Raw genomic sequence first — 19,221 nt, 5'->3', positions numbered from 1 at the left:
TTTCATGTCCATGAATTTGTTTACAACTATTTTGATTATTTATGTTATGACGAGTAACTAAATATATAATTAGGGTTATGTCAACTTTTTACATGACTTTACGTGATTTTTGCATTTAATAATAATTTTAGTTTCCGTCTATGATTGATTTTTATTCTAATGCATATAAATATATGTGAGGAATTGACTACTCTTGGTATCTTATAATTAATTACATAGTAGACGATCGTACAACATGTAGTTAATGAATTTTTAGAATAAAATGAGATAAAGAATTAGGTGAACTAAACTTAATTTTTTTCTTTCAATCGTTATTAAATTAACAAGTTCATAGATGCTTCATACTTTTTGTTCCTTTTACCACGCATGACCATTAGAGGTAATAGTTTAGAAAAAAAAACTATTAATATTACATGACCATTAGATGTTGACAAAAGTTGTATAAGTGATTGATAATGATAAGGAAACAAGAATCAAACTTAGGTTAAAAAGTAAACAAAGAATTTTAAAGGTAAATTCATAAGCCTAAGGTTATCTTTCCAATAGTTTAATCAAAATTACATTATTTTATTGCTTCAAATTACCTGTTTTACTCTTAGTTTAATTATCATATTTATTTAAGTTCAAACAATTAAATTAAGACACTTTTTGTAATTGAAAATAATTTTTGTCAAATGATACTTTGGGAACTTGATTTAAAACTCCTTTATTACTTTTTTATGAGTATATTTGCCCATGAACACTCAACACTCAACGTAAATTAGTTTTATTGCATTCTATGTCACTATGAATGAAGATATTGTGAAAGAAACATTAAAGATTGCATGACTTGATATATCAAAAATAAAAATGCATCTAATTCATTTCTTCAACTTATTCATCTTGTAAAATAGATTACACTCACTTCCAAATTTTGCACTTCATTTTCCATGAAGTAAAATTTTGCATTTGATTGTCATGTTATTTGGATTGTAAAACTAGTAAGCTTGAATCCTAGCTTTTGAGATTTTTGCAGCCATCTTGTTTGGTAAGTTTTGTAAAATAAATATAATTAACTTAAAGTGCAACAAATAAATCATGTCATATATAACAGGTAGAACATACCAATTGGCTTTGACCTTTGAGTAAGCTTTGTAATGAGTTAATAAAATCGAAAAACTATGCTTTGATGGTCTACATTTCCTTCACCAATATACTCTATTGTATTTGAATTCTCATAACAAATTTGCTTACAAAGATGATTAAAAATTGTAATATGAAAATTCAAATACAAATTTAAAGATACACTAATAAGGAATATCTTATTAATAGAATCTTTGAACTCTTTCATCCATCTTATAAGCAAAATTTTTAACCAATCACCTATGTCCTTACCTTCATAATATTACCAATTTGATCTTGTAACTTTCATAAGTCATGTTCCTACACACTAACCTTTGATTTTACTTTATGATCAATTTCAACAACACCTATTCATTTTGAATTAGATATGTCAATACATCATATATGATGAAATAACATAGAACTAAAAAAGAACATTTCATTAATAAGTTTACTTTGTAAGGCTTGTTAAATACACAAAACTTTGTAATTTCACCTTCCAACTTCATTGTATTTAAAGGAACTATGCTAAATTAGAAGGCAAATATGTAGCATCCATAATAGCTTCCTTACACAAGAAATTTTATATTTTTCTAGAGAATTTTCTATTGATAATATAAGATCATATTAACTATAAAAAAATTTCAGTTTGAGTCAGTTTAATGACCATATCCTTATGTGTCATCTGTATATATAAATTAATAAATGAGATCTATTAATATTTATTTAATGAATACTATCAAATATATATTAATTTATCCGGATTATCAATGTCCTATTTATAATAATCCTATAATCAAGAACAATTTAGATTAAATTATAAAAAATATGTTTCTCATTTTCATAATCTCTATTATTATAACAAGTCTCTAATTTTAATCTAGGATCTTTATTAAATAAACTATTATATCAAAACAGTGTATATAGGATAAAGAAAGAAAATAACATTGTATCATTATAACTAAACTGCAATACATAAGAAATTTAGGTCTTGGGCATACACATTTATTCCCAACATAGGGTGCATGTTAGGAATTGAAGTAAAACAAATTTAGTTATAATAGAATTCTATAGAATTGGTTCATGTAATTATAATTATAATTCTAAATAAATATTCAAGCATGATAAATAGAATTCTGAAACTTAATTTCAATTTCAACGTTCAATTCCATATGCCAAACGGACACTAAAAACAAAATATGAAAATAAAAATATAAAAGCCTATGTCTAATAGTACAAAATTATCTAGTAAATAATTAGTCTCTTCAACTGTTTTTTTAATAATATATGATATGTATAATTAAATGTTGATACAACTAAAATATAAGTAAATTATCAATTTAATTTCTATTGTTGATAAAATTCATTAAAATAATTTTTAAACTAATTAAAAAATTATTTTAGTCTTTCTATCATCAATTATTTTAATTTTTATAATTTTGAGAATTCATTTAAAATGTTTATAATTTAAATAAAATATTATTTAGTCTTTAACACAGACAATTATGGATAATTTTAGTTATATATATATAATTATCAATTATTTTAGTTTTTATAATCACTTAAGTATTAATTATTTTAATAGATAAATTGATTTAACACTTAAAAGATTAAATAATTATGTTACTTAACATTTAATGATAATATAATAGAATAACATAATTTTAACTTTATTTTTACTCAGAATCTGTTAACTTGATTTTTTAACAATTTCTATACTTAAAATTTTACGGAAATTAAATTAACTGATTAAATATTTTTCATTTTATCATTGAAGATTAAGTAACATTTGATATTTAATATATTAAATTATTAACAATTATATATATTGAAATATAAAATAATTAATAAATAAGATTAAAATAACAAATTAGAAAATAAAAACTAAAATGAAGACTAAAATAATATTTCAATCAGTTCAGAGTCTAGTTCAATAGAATTTAGAAGCACACGGACCAGATTGACATTTACTAAATTAATAATAATAATAATAATAATAATAATAATGCAGGGTCGAGGAGCAAGACGTTGAAAACCCTTGTCGCAGGGAGTGAGTGAGTAAGCGAAGTTGAAAACCCTTGTCGCGAAGAAGCCCCAGTTTCCACGCTACTCCGCCATGGCACTCGTTGCGCAAACCCCTGACATTGCCGGCGAGCGACAGTCCGGCCAAGACGTTCGCACCCAAAACGGTGTCGTCTGTGTGTGTGTGTGTGTGTGTGTTACACAACAAATATTTAAACAACCATTTCTAATATGATTGATTCCGGGTGAATGCAGTGGTAGCGTGTCAAGCAGTTGCTAACATCGTCAAAACCTCATTGGGGCCGGTGGGCCTCGACAAGGCAGCGTCTCTCTCACTCTCTTTCTTTCTCGAGAGATAGATTTTATATGAATGTAAGTAATGTGTGATTGATGCGATTGATTCAGATGCTCGTGGATGACATTGGCGATGTCACTATCACCAACGACGGTGCGACCATTCTGAAGATGTTGGAAGTGGAGCATCCTGCTGCTAAGGTCTATGATGAGTTCCTCTCATTCTTCCCATTTTCTTCTTCTCAATGTTACTCACTCGTGCGGTTTTTTCAGGTTTTGGTTGAACTCGCCGAACTTCAAGATAGGGAAGTTGGAGATGGCACTACTTCTGTCGTAATTGTAGCTGCTGAGCTTCTCAAGGTAACTGCCACGCTCTCTTTGTTCCATTTTATCTCAGATATAACTCTTTTTTTTTTTTTTTCTGCAGAGAGCGAATGAACTTGTTAGGAATAAGATTCATCCTACCTCAATTATTAGTGGATATAGAGTAAGTTTCTTTTAATTGTTTTTCAATGTGTCTACAATCATGAAATTTTGATATTCTGGCATATGAATTGGGAATTTGCAGAGTTTAACTTATCTACGTGGATTATTTTTATAGCTTGCTATGCGAGAAGCTTGTAAATATGTAGAAGAAAAGCTAGCAGTCAAGGTAACCTCTCCTTAATATACCTTTTCTTTTGTATTTGTGTATATTTTTTGGGCTTAAGTTATCAATGCTGGGACTCGACTTTTTTGTCTCCCTTCTCTTCTCTCCCACTCTTTGTTAGATTGTCAATAGATATTTTTGAGAGGCAAAGGTGCAGTCATGGCTGTGTAGAGTCTGGAGTCATCGTATGCCATTTTCCAAGCATATCATGCTACTTGTATGATATACTCGTTGTTCCGATCTTCCATTTTATGTCAACGTTAAAATCGTAAACTAATGTGAAAAGAAGTTTGTGACATGAATATGTATTGACTATTGACGAAAGCTTTCATCTCTTGGCTATTGGTTCTTTGTCTTGTTTTCTAAGAAGCATGCTATGGGTCAATTGGCCGTTGTTTGGTCAAGTTTAATGCATTTGCAAGTTGTTGTATATCATGTGTTACTCAATCAGATTGTTCTCTTGACTTGTAGGTTGAGAAGCTGGGAAAGGATTCACTAATTAACTGTGCCAAGACCAGTATGTCATCAAAGTTGATAGCTGGTGATAGTGACTTCTTTGCCAATTTGGTATGTTTGTAATTGCAATGACTTTATATTGAATGTTGAGAGTTTATATCACATGGGATTGATGCACACCATATTCTGCAAATTCTAGATAGTTCATGTACAACTGTATAAAACTTATATTCTGTTTCATGTCTCAATATATTCAGATAAGTAATTGAAAACTTCGTATTGATAATGCTACATCCTTTCCAATCCTCATCTCTAAACCGGTTAAACCAACAGGGAAATAAAGCAATTCAAACAAGGACAATAGAGAGAATGATACTGGTATTATTTGATATAAAATGGAAAATCAGTAGAATGGGTACTACTGCCACTGAGCTAGGCTCCTACAGCAAGCTAGTGTTCTCAATCCATATTCCATAACCGAGTTCTCAATTCTGAAAGATATCCCTCTCTCACACACCAATCCTCATATAATGGACTCCTCATTACTCGGCTAATAAACTCTCTTCTCTCTCTGCTACGTCACTTTTCTTGGCTATACATTTCTTCTAGTGTAAACACTCCATAGTGTGGGCTTGGCCAATTAAAAGACCAGCTGACCATTTTAGCCCATATTCTCAACCGCGGTCCTAACAATATCAGTTGAATTCTGATTATGTTTTGACAAAAATAATCACAAAGCCTTACTAAATTTTATACTTTCTTTTTCCTTGAGAGGAAAGTTTTTTAAATATTTTCTTGGTTTAATCACATTTTCTACTGTGTGTGTTCAATGCATAAAATTGTTCATTGTTGAATGTTGACCATATTGGTTTAATCACATTGAATATTTTATCTTATGGATTGAATTCAACACTACTGTTTGAATTTGGGTGTTATGGTCCATGTGATTTTCAAAAGTTCTGGTTCTTATTAGATGGCTTATTGTTCTGAAGATATTGATTAGTTATGAAAAGGGAGGTGGGAGCTAACTGCTATTTTTGGACAAGTTTTTGTCTGTAGGTCTAGGTACTCATTATTTTTTCAGTAGTGAAATTAACTTGTGCGGAATTTATACAGGTTGTTGATGCAGTGCTAGCTGTAAAAATGACAAATGCTCGGGGTGAAGTTAAATATCCAATCAAGGTTGGTAGTAGATTCCTCTGAGATCATAAGGTTCTTTTCCTAGATGAAAGATGGCGATTTTGATTAATATGATGAACATCTATAATATGTAGTTCAATCTTGCTTCTTACTTGCTTTAACATTCATAGGTTTTGAATGGGTTTAATTCTGTTTCTTATGTGACTCGTATCCCAGGGAATCAATATATTGAAGGCTCATGGAAAAAGTGCTAGAGACAGCTTTCTGATGAATGGTTATGCTCTAAATACTGGCCGTGCTGCACAAGGAATGCCTCTTAGGGTTGGCCCTGCAAAAATTGCTTGTCTTGATTTCAATCTTCAAAAGACAAAGATGCAGTTGGGTGTTCAAGTATTAGTCAGTGATCCCAGGGAGCTAGAGAAAATTCGTCAAAGGTGCTGTCAGTATGATCATATGGCTTTTTTTATATTACTATGATACCCAACCTTTCTGGATTCATTTTCCTTAAATATAATGATAATGAATCGATTATCTTATTGAAAATAAGCTGTGTAAAATGGGCATAAGCTGAAATATTCTGGATGATAGGCATGATGTCAATCCAAAGCCCTGTCAAGCAAAATGCTTGAAATATTATGATTAATTATTGAATTTATAGTTCTTACAAAAGAATATTGATCTTAGTGTGTGAGGCATATTGTGTTAAGTTTCATTGTGGGAGTTTGCTTTTGCTTGGTCTAGAACAACTCTCAGCCCATATCACCTTGCAAGATAAAGTAATATATATAATATATTTTAACAAATGGTCATTTATTTCTAATTGTAGAGAGGCGGATATGACTAAGGAACGCATTGAAAAACTATTGAAAGCTGGAGCCAATGTTGTTCTCACTACTAAAGGAATTGATGACATGGCACTTAAGGTATATTTCTCTTTTTTACCTTTTTAATGATATCTTTTTTTGAACAAGAGGATTAGTTATAATCTTTCATGTAGGCTTTCAAAGAAACTGCTTATCTTTCTGCATAGTTTGTTTACTGTTGTTGAGTATGTCATGTTTTGATTCTTATAATATAAACTACTCATCTTGATATCCGGTATGATAGAGGAAGCAAACCAGTGGACCAATATTAAGCATCTGATTTTAGTGTATTAAAATTTTAAAATGTTTCATTCCTCATCAGATTTATATCTTGATTATCTTCACTATCGTAATGAGATATGGTGATATAGATAGTAAACCCAGTAGCCTGCCTGCAGACTGATGTAAATCTCAATCGTAATGCGTTTGTATTTTTGGGATTAGGGTTGAGTGTTGAGTAGCTACTCCTTTTACTAATAATTGCCAATACATAATAGATAATTTGCTTTGTATTTCACCTTTGTATGTAGGGCAATGTAGTTTGCTTTTAAATTCATCTGTTTCTCTCTATTTCTATATTGGGGACCTTGAGGGGCCTCTTCCTTTAAATGTCTTCAAAATAAGGGTTTAGGGACCTCCCTTTGTTTCCCTTTTCCATTCTTGCGTCCTGTCTAAATATATAATCTATCCTATGTTGTAGGTGTAAAGTTAAATTTTGCATGTATTACTTTTGCTCTTTGAATGTGTATTGCAATTTCATTCACTATAGATTTTTTGATTTTGTCAACCTCAGCCCTTAGAGTTGAATTTAAGCATCCAAAAGTAGTTGGTTTTTATTAGTTGCTTGAACTCACTCCTAATCTCAACCCTTGGGAGTGCTAAGGGTTGAAGTTAATATTTTCCTTTATTTTTTTTAATTGCTAGATGTGTCACTAATGTACTTGTATCAGAGTGTAGTTAAAATTGAAGACCATGTAGTACACAAAGCCCAAGTTGTGACAAACTTCTATTTCAATGAAATGAAAGTCCAAATATGATATCATTTAACCTTGCATCCACTAAGGCCCATTTTCAGGGAAGTAAATACCTTATTTTATTAACTTACTATACTAATTATGAAACACTCCTATGATTAGAACCCCAATATTGAAGTTACACCAAACCTGTGACATCCATGGATCTTTAAACATGATTCCTAATTTTCTGCTTTCTGCATTAATAGATGTCTGTTAAAATTGATGGCTATTGAGTATTGTGCTTACTGGCATAAAAATTGATGAATTTAACTATTTATGTATTTCTTTTTGACTATTTGGTTTTGTTTCAGTACTTTGTTGAGGCTGGGGCAATTGCTGTAAGACGTGTGCGAAAAGAGGATATGCGTCATGTTGCCAAGGCTACTGGTGCAACATTGGTAGGACTTTGTCTAATTTAAATTTATTGATCTAAATTGCAATTTGAGTGAGTTGGCAGTTAATCTGAAAATTTATCACCCTCAAATTTTGATTTGACAATGCAGCATTCCTTCTTTCTTATCTCCCTTTTTAGCAAAAAAGAGAAGAATTTACTGTTGTATTAACAACTGCCAGGGATGAATTTTTCATAAATAAATACTACAGTGGGACAAATAACCATGATCTTCAATTCTAGTCGTTTCAATTTGCATTTTCCCTTTCCCCAATTGTTTTTAACCTTCCTCAAATTTAATGGCAAACTACTGGGTTAATAATATATCAGTTTTATAATTTGTTGTTTCATATCACATCAACAATGTGTTAGACCAAGATAATCAAAATTGAGATCATATGTAGGATCAAGAAGGGGATCAAAGATCGGATAGTCATGGGATCTTAACATGGATTGAAAGATTCTTCTAAATATTATATTATATATATGTTGGAATAAATTCATATATATGCATATAAAATAGCATAAATAAGAAAAATAGAAGACATTAAAGAAACTTAAATAAAAATTAGTAATCCCTATTCAACTACATAACTCATGAAACAACACAGCAGCCAAACAGGGAGCACAAGAATAGAAATCAACAACAGAACAGGGTGTACAGTACAGGCACCACACAGCAGCAGAACAAGATGAAGAAAAAGGTGCACAAGCAACACAAAAGAGTGTGACAGCAACAACAAAATGTGCACAGCAGTAGCAACAAAAGAGCAAAAACTTGAGTGTGTGCAGCACAGGGTTGGTGCACAAGTAGAATGACTAAATGAGGAAGTCTTTTGTGCGAACAAGACAATTTTGGGGTTGCAGTAGTAGCACAAGTAAATTTTTTGTGCTGGGTAGATCTATTTTAGGATTCTTGCCTTTTTCAAAGCAATTGGGTCAATAAATGGGCTATGGGTGAAAAAAAAAAGGGGGTTAAAACATACATGAAACAATTGCACATGCCTAATGATCCTACGATCTTTAATGGCAATTCCACGTGATCTACTGTGCACTATTGACTACCATGTGTTTGACTATTTTAGTAGAATGAGAAGAGCTGCAGTTATTTTTGAACTGAATTTTGTAATGTTCTTGTTTTGTTGATTGGAAGGATGAAACAAAGTGTTTATGAGGTGGTATTCACCATAGTAGTCAATCCCGGATAGCGGCGCGAAGCGGCCGACCTCAAAAACGCTATAGCGGCATAGCGGATAGCGGGATAGCCGCTATTTTAGGTATTATAAATATACTCATAAACTCATAAATTAAATTACATACATATGTATATGCTTAGATGTCAATAACAAGTAACAACAAAATATAAAAATAAATTTAACTAACTAAATTTAAGTCTCTAATGCTTAGATGTTTAAAAATACTAAGTGTTCAATTCAAATACAAATATTTTAATAATTATCATCATCTTCATCTCCAAGATTTGCCATGTCTTCTTCATTTTCACTTTCATCACTACTTTTGTAAAGAACCTCCTCCTCCTCCTCCTCTTCAGAGTCTTCGTCATCACATTCTTCTTCTTCTTCTTGTACAATTTCTTTTCTCTTTCCCTTTTCCCTTAGATTTAGATGAAGAAGCAATTGTAGTTGTCTTGGATTTTGATTTAGCTTGTCGCCTAGTGTAGGTTATAGGCTCACTAGCCCCAATTGCATTAGCAACAGCTCCCCAAGTCAAGTTATCATCATCAAACACTAATTCATCTACAGCATCTTCGTCATCTCCAACTATTCCTTCTAGCAACCAATTATTACTATCATCAACATCCTTTAAGATAATAGGATCCACCACGTCAGAACACTCAAAACGTTCATTAAGAGCTTGGTTATATTTAATAAAAACCAAGTCTTGTAACCTTTGATGCTCAAGTCTGCTTCTCTTTTTAGAATGAATCTATTTTACCATAAAAAAAAAATATTAGATTTTCACTTTTCATATAAGAACTTTAAATTGAGGATTCAGATATTTACTTACGTGCTCAAAAGTACTCCAATTTCGTTCACATCCAGATGAACTACAAGTCAAACTCAACACTCTAATAGCAATGTTTTGTAAATGTGGTGTACGTACTCCATAATTCTTCCACCATTCAGCTGTAAGTTATGCATCAACTTATTAACCTTTTGTGTTATATCTACATAATTACATTACAATAAAAAAATTAAACAAATCTCTTACCAGGAGCCATTGTAGCCCTTTGTCTTTTTACTCCACTTAAACCAAAGAGACCTTCAGCTCTTCTATATGTTGACAATTGAATTGTAATATTGTCTACATCATTTTCACTTGTACATAGCCTCTCAATACATTTATACAAGTCTTCTACAACTTTAGGATCATTCTCAATTTGTTTATTGCTATAAAAAAATTGAGGATTCAGATGTCACCTGCAGCATGTAATGGATGATGAAGTTGACACTCCCATCTTCTATCAATTATAGCAAAAATCTCTTTATATTTGTCTACATTTCCTTTGAATGCATTTTGAATGCTTTCTTTAGCTCTATCAATTGCCTCATATATATAACCCATTGCAGGCTTTCTTTCATTATCAACAAGTCTCAAAACTTGCACAAGTGGCCCCATAGCCTTAAGACAAAAAACCACATCATTCCAAAAAGAAGGCATAAGTACAGTGTCTTTTGCCCTTTTTCCTTTAGCTTCTTTGGCTGTTTTGGACTTTAACCACTCATCGGAAGTGAACATTTTTCTAAGGTTGTTTTTTAGATTATGCAACCTTTGTAATGTGAGGAATGTTGTGGCAAACCTTGTCACTCCATATCTAACCAATTCAGCTTTATTGGTGAACTTCCTCATAATATTCAAAGTCAATGAATGATTATAAATAAAACCCACAAGAGTAACTCTCCTTTGGATTGTTCTCTTGACTCTAGGTATTTTTCCAATGTCTTCTAATATCAAGTCAATACAGTGTGCAGCGCATGGAGTCCAAAACAAATGTGGTCTTTTAGCTTGCAACAACTTAGCTAAAATTAGATTACATAGTCTAAAATTAGAAACTAATAAAATAATTAGTAACTGAAATTAATATAGGGAGTTAAGAATAATTCTTACCGGCTAATACATAATTACTTCCATTATCAGTAACTACTTGCATAACATTTTTCTCTCCAATCTCTTCAACAAAGCTATGCAAGAGCTCAAACAACTTTTCTCCAGTTTTCATATAAGCAGATGCATCAATGCTCTTTACAAACATAGAACCAGTTGGACAATTTACTAAGAAATTGATCAATGTTCTATTTTTTTTATCCATCCACGCATCTGACATAATTGAACATCCACATTTTTCTCTTTCTTCTTCATGACTTTTCAACATTTCCTTTGTATACTCTAATTCCTTTTTAAGAAGAGGAACTCTACACTCATGATAACTAGGAGGCTTTAGATGTGGACCATAGTTTCCAATAGCTTCAACCATTAATTTGAAATTTTTTGAGCGCACAACGTTGAAAGCAATTCCATTCCTACAAAGGAATCGCTCTATGTATTGAACTGTTCTTGCTCTTGCCTCTTTGACACAAGCATCATTTATACTTGTTTGTCTTTTTGATTTTGCTAATTTGATGCTTGTTTCTGGACTCTTTAACCACAATAAATCCAATGAGCCATTGACATTTTTTCCTTTTTTTGTGGCATTACAACTACTAACATAAATTGATGCAACACTTGAGGTTGCAAGTCGTTTTTCACTACGAATATTTTGAATTTCTTGCACCTCTTCTTCATCATCATTATCATCTTCATCATGCTGAAGTAAATATACCTCTTTTTCAATTCTCTTCTTTTCATGAGCTGCTATTAGTATTTCTTTTATTTCTTTGGGAATCCTTGGACACTTATCAACATCTCCCTTCACTCTCATCTGGTGCCTCTTTGCTCGGGTAATACCGCTTGTAGTCGTTTTTCCACAAAAGTCACAAGTAACAGACTTTTTATTATTTATGTCTTTCAAACTATTCCATTGCCAACCTATATCCAAATTATTTCCTGAAGGCTTCACTAATACACAGGATGAAATTGAAACAGAGCCGGTTCCTTGTGACAGATTGGGAGGAGTAGCCATTACTTCTTTAAGCTTTGAAATTTCGAACAGAAAATAGTAGAAGAATCAAAACAGAGAAGAAAAAAAAAAAAGAGAAAAATATAGGAAAAAAAAATGTTCAGTACCGGAAAGTTTGCCGGAAGTCTGCCGGAGTTGGAGAAGATGACCGGAAAGTTGTGCTGACCTTGAAGAAGATGAGAAGAGATGAAGAAAATGACTCAAAATAGTTTGGGTCACCTTAGAAGCTTGTCGGAGACGAAGAAGATGATCGAAAAATCAAGTGGAAGTCTCGCCGGAAAAACAGAGCACAGCGAATAGAGGATGACTGGAAAACAAAGAATAGAGGAGAGAGAACCGACGGGAGAAGAGAGGAGAGCAGATGGATGGAGGCTAGGGTTGAAGATGATTCAGAAATATAAGGGGGGTCGAAATTCCAAAATTGCCCCCCCCCCCCTTAAAGGGCCCTAACGGTAAAAGATGAGGGGCAAAAAGGGGAAACGCGCGAGAATGAGAGAGCGGCCGCTCCAGCCACTATTTTCGGTGTTTTCCGCCGCTATTCGCAGCGCGACAGCCGCTACTGTGAAACGTGACGCGACAGCGTCGCCGTCACGGGAAAGGGCCGCTCCGCCGCGATTGCGGCCGCTATTTCCGCTATTGACTACTATGGTATTCACTCGGGTTAGAATGAGTAATTTTTACTATATACACAAAAACTATTACTAAAAGTTTCCACCTTCATGATTAAAATTTAATGTATTATATTCATGTGTAATGGTGTAATGGAAAATCTCAAAATACTGCATTTCAAGAAAGTTGTCTGACTAATGATTCACTCTCATCTTATCCCTTCACTATGCTAATTCAAACCACACATTTTTCTTTCTTGCTTTTAATTAAACCATCCTTATTCATTAGATATTTAGTGATAGGCTCTTTTTTTGTTAAGCAACATCTGTCTTAGTTAGAATACTTTTTTTAATAAAAGTTTTGAATACTATTTCCCATTATCACTTTGTGTCATTGGACTTGATTTTACTGTGATTGATTGACACAGGTCTCAACATTTGCTGATATGGAAGGGGAGGAAACGTTTGAACCATCTTTTCTTGGATATGCTGATGAGGTTGTTGAGGAGCGTATAGCTGATGATGCTGTAGTTATGATCAAAGGGACCAAAAATACAAGTGCAGTAAGTGATTGGGTTGAGCTTGAGTTTTTCTTTTTCTGATTTGGGGGGGGGGGGGGGGAAGAATACAAGAATACATTCATAAAGACAGATAGAACAGAAGGAATTTAGAGGATCAAGATTCTTAATTGCCTGAAAAAGGAGACCAATCCCTTTGTATCTCTGTTCAGAAACTCCCATAAAAAAACCATAAATTTAACGTCAAATAGAAGCTAATCACATTAAATTGAATGGAATTGATATGCATGGCCATCCAGGTACAAATGGTGGGCAATTTTTTAAAATTGGATACAGAAAATAAATAAATAACTATAAGATAAATACCATTTTCACAAAATTCTAACTTTAGACTATTACTGAAATCCATAAAATACATTCATTGAGTAAGCAAAAGATGACACAACCTTTGAAGTGGGCCTTCAAATTTGATGGGTGTAGTAGTCATGTATTACATTTTTGTTAACAAAAAAGTAGAAAAAGGTGGTCTTGTGCTTTGGTCATAGTTTCTTCCTTGCAATGGCAACTAAATTGTATCAATACGTACTTGATAGAATTAGTTTCTTCCTTGCAATGGCAACTAAATTGTATCAATAAATAGAATTCTTTTATTGAAAACAAGAATATAGTCAATGAGACCCAAAATGAATCCTGTTCACATAATTCCCTATCATGGAGGAACAATGTAGAAAGTTGGATGGGAAAGTTATCTGAGTTAGCAAGGTGTATTGATAAATTTTTGGAAATAAGCAGTGATATGGCCATGAGAAAATATATACTATCTGGTGCACATTATGATGGATGGCTTACATTTTCACCTGATCCTGTGTTATTCTACTACAGGTCTCTTTGATTTTAAGAGGTGCAAATGATTATATGCTTGATGAGATGGATAGAGCTCTCCATGATGCGTTATCAATTGTCAAGAGAACTCTTGAATCAAATACGGTAGCCTGCATTCTCTAGCTTTCATCTAACTTTGGTTGAAAGTAGTTGTTTCTTTAGATTCAGTTTTTCAAATGTCTTTTTTATTTTTTTGTAGTTGTCTTGATATGATTTCACATATTTGTTCTTTTATGGTCGACATTTTGTATTCTTGCATGCTTGAGAATTAAATTTTCACTTGAACGTACACATAAAAATATCAAGAGGCATATTTAAAACCAATTTTTTTGAAAATGTGCCCAATCCTGGTTGCTTAAAAAAAAAAATTGAAAAAATGTTATGTTAATGCTAAATTGAAAACACAGCTTCAGAATGGGTCTCTATAGAACAAAAACATTGTAAGGGTCTGTATAATTTGCAATGTGGCAAACCAATGGTTGAGAATCCAGAGTGTGCTACAGTAAAGTCAACTAATTAATTTGGTTACTAAAAATTATTACAACCATTCCACAGTACACTATATGAAATACTAGATTTTAATTGCCAAGAGTCAAGATTACATTCGTAATGAATATTAAAAAGTGCCTCCTATGTTCTTTTGGGCTTTAGGCCAAGCATGTTACCTAGCTTGAATGCATGCACCATGCACTGAGACAAGACAATTAATTTCCAAGGACAAATCTTGGTACCAGCAATTAGGTTGTATAGTGTGTAAAGTATCAGCAACAATCAGGATTTGGGTGAATTGGGATGTGGGATTAGATTTTGATGGTAAATAGATACTCCTTGTAATCTTTATTGATTATAGTGAATCTTTTCGTGTACATTGGCCTACAGTTATAGATACTCCTCTTTTTATTTCCTATTTCATCTGCCTTGTGCTTGGTTTCTCAACATATAAAATTCAGGTGGTAGCAGGTGGAGGTGCTGTTGAAGCAGCATTATCAGTTTATTTGGAGTACCTTGCTACAACTTTAGGATCTCGGGAGCAGTTGGCTATAGCAGAGTTTGCTGAGTCTCTGCTGATCATTCCCAAGGTAAGTTACACATAACCGAAATGCAAAAATCCATACTATTAGTACCTGCTCTACAATCCCATTGGTTAATTATGCATGTAAGTATGATGATATTGGGTTATGCAACTCTTTTATGTGGATCATTATTATCAGTAGCTATTCTAGTCATTTCATTTCGGGAACTCATACAAATTATTGGTAAAAGCTCAAGCTTTTGGGTCTTATTTTACATATAACTGGGGTAGTAGGGACTAGTTTAACAAATGGTGTAAAGTTTTATCGTCAATCCCAGTTCAATATTAAATTTTAGTTTATAATTTTATGTAGTGTCTGCACAAGATAGTTAATTCTGTAATTTTTATCCATAATTTTAGCCTAGTGGGCTTTCATGTGGTGTTAATGTGATATGACAATTAACTTTTTGCCTCGTTATTAAACTTTAAATATCTTGACTATTGTGTTAACTAGGTTTAATACTAAAAATGTATGTATTGGTACACCTGGTATAGGTGCTTTCTGTTAATGCTGCTAAGGATGCCACTGAGCTGGTTGCAAAGTTACGGGCCTACCACCATTCAGCACAAACTAAAGCTGATAAGAAACATTATTCAAGGTATTTGCTAGTGTGTAATAGTAGCTGTATAGTTTCCTTAACTTTTTTGTATTTGTCTTCATAGCATTGGGGCAGTATGTCAAATTTATCTGTTATGCCATTATATCTTTCAAGTGTTGTTAAATAACGGCCATTGCAGTGCTATGGCGGATGTTGGTGGTGGTTTTCGCCCAAACTGCCACAACCCTGGTAGAAAATGGCAGACTTACAATGGCGGCCATTTTGCGCTTGGCGGCTATGGCGGAAAATGTCAGTTTTTTAGGGGGGAAAAAAAACAAAACGGGCTTCTGACCTAACCCAGTCGAAATTGACCCAAGAACCAAAACCGTACTTATCAATAGCCGCTATCGCGCCTCCATGGAGCGGCGGTCAGCTGCGAAGTACTTGCTGTCGTGGACTGTTTCTCCCGTCGCAGAGGTCGATCGCAGGAGAATTCTCGGTGGTGTCTGCATTTTTGTAGCGTGATGGAGAAAGGAAGCCAAAGTCTGATTTTGCCCCTGCTAGTGTCATTTTGGGGTTTTTTAAGGGCAAAATGGACTTCTAATCCCACTTAAACTTCTTGAGCAAGCTGACACGTATTCTTTCTCATGCTATGTTTTTCTTCCTTCTCTAAAGCCAACTTCTCCTTCACCATTTTCACCGAAGAAGACCTCCTTTCCAGCTGTTTTCTGCAACCGAGTGGAGGGCCCTACTATTCGGCATCTATTTTCCATTTTGCTTCTCTGTGCTATGTTTTTCTGCTTCATACAGGCTCTATTTGTTACTCACTGAGTCTATTTTGCTTCTTCTGGTGCTCTGTTTTTCTTCTTCAAAGTGTACTGTTTCTCACACTTGTCCAGAGGCTGTGTTCTCTTTTCCATCATTTTCCAGCCATGTTATTATCCTTTTCTACATATAGCCCAGAAAACTGTGACCTGTAGTGTTTTTTTTTTTTAAAATATACTTTTGTGTATATATATATATATTCCTATTATTATGATTGCCATGCTTTCACCATGGCATCTGTCATATTTTTATGGCAATTATTTTACTGTCCAGCATGACCTGCTATCTTCCAATGATAACATTGCTCTCAACATTTCTAGTATTTTCTTCCAACCTGGGTAGGAATAGTAATTTGGGCAGTTATTTCCGATACCACCAGTCATCTATGGAATATTGATATTGGGTAGGATCTGGAAATAGGAAATGTAAATTGTAGTTAGATTTACCTTAGAATATCTGGTATCTGTTTTCTGTGATGTCCTACACGCGCAGTAATATCCCACAACCATTTGACGTGAAGCACTGACATGATTTTTCAATATCATGTGTAAAGAGATGATGAGATATGGATTTTGGTTATAGGTTTGGACAGGTAAAACAAGTTTGAGCATCTGCCCCTTAATATCTGAGTTCTGATTAGTGATTCAAGTATTATTCCAACATGGAAATATATTAGAAGAAATTAGAGAAAAGTAATGATTGAGAGGTATGAAATGAATCAATGATGCTGGATAAGCTAGTTTTTTTTTTTTTTTTGTCTGTATGAGCACATGTACTGTTTCAAGTTCTCGCATTGCCATTTTATCCTATTCCATTACAATAACGTTAGGTTTTTTGCTCTTTTTTTTCCAGCATGGGTTTGGACCTTTCGCAAGGACATATCAGAAATAACTTGGATGCTGGAGTCATTGAGCCTGCAATGAGCAAAGTTAAAATTATTCAGGTACCTATTTAGTTACATATCATCAGTAGTTGACTAACAACTGTCTGAGCAAAATTGTCCATCTCTATTTATCAGTTTGCAACTGAAGCTGCTATTACTATCCTTCGAATCGATGACATGATCAAGCTTGTGAAGGAAGAAAGTCAAAATGAAGAGGATTAGAATATAATTGAATTTAGGAGACATCTACTTCCCAGTCCTTACCTGGCTTTTGCAGGCTGAGCAGGTGTGGATTTGAAGAGGGTATCTGAATTTTATCTTCAATGCCCTTGATTTTCTTGAAGGGAAAATGCTCTGGTAATCTTGCTGTAGTAGCGTTTATTTAATATAAATCAACATTTCTTTTTCCTACAAATATGCGGCTAATATTTTTGGTCATGCATTGGCTAGTTGCATGTTTCTACATGTTTTCCTGAGGCAGTGTTTGGGGTGTGGAATTTTGATATTTCGTTGATTAGGTTTTTAATTTAAGAACTAAATACATGTGCAAATGAGAATCTCATTTAAGGGTTATAAGATTTAAAAATACTATATAACTTAGCTTCAATTTTTTTAAAAAATAAATTTATTATAATTTAATAATCTTTCCAACATACAGAATACTCACTGGTATTCAGGAAGAATTAAAAAAAGTCATATTTCTCCAATTGCATCAAGGTCATTCAAAGCAAACGAAATGAAAAAGTCGCGCAGAATTTGCATTATAAAATGCAAATGCAGAAGCAATTACCAGAATACATTCATTGTTGTACGTCAAGTTTTAAAGAAGTTTCAAAGTCGTTAAGGTTGAATTAGAATTGCCAATCTTTTTTTATTTAATTTATATTTTGAGTAATTATTAAAGAATATCAAATAAATTGTTTGCTTTTTTGTTTTTGGCCTGATTTAATTTTAGTCTATTTATTTTTTTAATATTTATATTTAATGAAATAATATGATTTTGATCCTTCACTAAAGATTATAATATTACTTTTACTATAAAAAAATAAGATTTTTAAAATAAAATAAAAGAAATACCCAATTATAGACACGTTCTCTTTTATAGGAAACTTGAAATATGCCTTTTTTTTATATTACATAAGTTGCATTTTAAATTTCTAATAAGTTGTATTAAATTAGTTACTTGTGTGCTAATGGAAAATTCATGCACTTTTTAACTCAACTTACAATTGAACATGGGCGTGCTAAGTATAAGCATGTTTTGTGCTCGGTCTTAAGATGTACATAAGTTGTTATAAATTTATGTGACTTAAAGCACAGTTGTGCTTAATTGTATATAAAAATTTGATGATGATAATAAATACATTTTTATGAGATTGAAAGAATTGGTAAATTTATAATATTTGATTGTTTAAACAAAATTTGTTTTGTATTATAAATTATGTTTTACTTACAAGTATTGTTTTGATTTATTTAAAGATGTTGCATTTTAGATAAGATTGCAAGGAGATGACTCGATTATTAGTATATACATAAATGATTAGATGAGATTTTATCGTTGTGATATTTTGATATTGTGTAAGGATATACTTGAAATCATCCAGTCACAAAGTAATATGAAAGGGAATTATGTAAACCTCTTGTAGTTTAGTGCAAAATTTCAAAAATTGCTAAAAAATGCTAATTTAGAGATAATATTTTGCCATACTCAAGTATATTGTATGATGGTAACTTTTTGTTTGCAAATAAGTCTAGTGTTAGAGTTCATTTTAAACAACTCTTACATTTGAGTGATTTGTATCATTGTAGTACTTTTAGTTGGGG

General features: G+C 32.6%; 1 protein-coding gene across 1 annotated transcript; it reads left to right on the top strand.

Annotated features, from left to right (window-relative positions):
* The first annotated feature begins 3,093 nt into the window (after nucleotides 1-3,093).
* On the top strand, nucleotides 3,094-18,000 carry LOC113871026 (T-complex protein 1 subunit alpha). The gene is made up of 17 exons (XM_027507705.1): nucleotides 3,094-3,290; nucleotides 3,379-3,443; nucleotides 3,529-3,618; nucleotides 3,691-3,777; nucleotides 3,845-3,904; nucleotides 4,019-4,069; nucleotides 4,538-4,633; nucleotides 5,639-5,704; nucleotides 5,879-6,096; nucleotides 6,489-6,585; nucleotides 7,853-7,939; nucleotides 13,107-13,241; nucleotides 14,079-14,183; nucleotides 15,029-15,157; nucleotides 15,646-15,749; nucleotides 17,367-17,457; nucleotides 17,533-18,000. The coding sequence occupies exons 1-17, from the start codon at nucleotides 3,218-3,220 to the stop codon at nucleotides 17,617-17,619; spliced, it is 1,641 nt and encodes a 546-aa protein (XP_027363506.1). The 5' UTR covers nucleotides 3,094-3,217; the 3' UTR covers nucleotides 17,620-18,000.
* The last annotated feature ends 1,221 nt before the right edge of the window (nucleotides 18,001-19,221 follow it).

This window comes from Abrus precatorius, unplaced genomic scaffold (assembly GCF_003935025.1).
Source record: "Abrus precatorius isolate BTA unplaced genomic scaffold, Abrus_2018 Scaffold10, whole genome shotgun sequence".
In the NCBI taxonomy this organism is placed as follows: domain Eukaryota; kingdom Viridiplantae; phylum Streptophyta; class Magnoliopsida; order Fabales; family Fabaceae; genus Abrus; species Abrus precatorius.
This window is presented reverse-complemented; position numbering and strand designations above follow the sequence as displayed.

Excerpts from the sequence above, each read along its gene's own strand:
- LOC113871026 (XM_027507705.1), top strand. The coding sequence starts at position 3,218 with ATGGCACTCGTTGCGCAAACCCCTGACATTGCCGGCGAGCGACAGTCC. Across the intron at positions 5,705-5,878 it reads AAGTTAAATATCCAATCAAG|GGAATCAATATATTGAAGGC; the intron begins GTTGGTAGTAGA and ends CTCGTATCCCAG. Across the intron at positions 15,158-15,645 it reads CTCTGCTGATCATTCCCAAG|GTGCTTTCTGTTAATGCTGC; the intron begins GTAAGTTACACA and ends CACCTGGTATAG.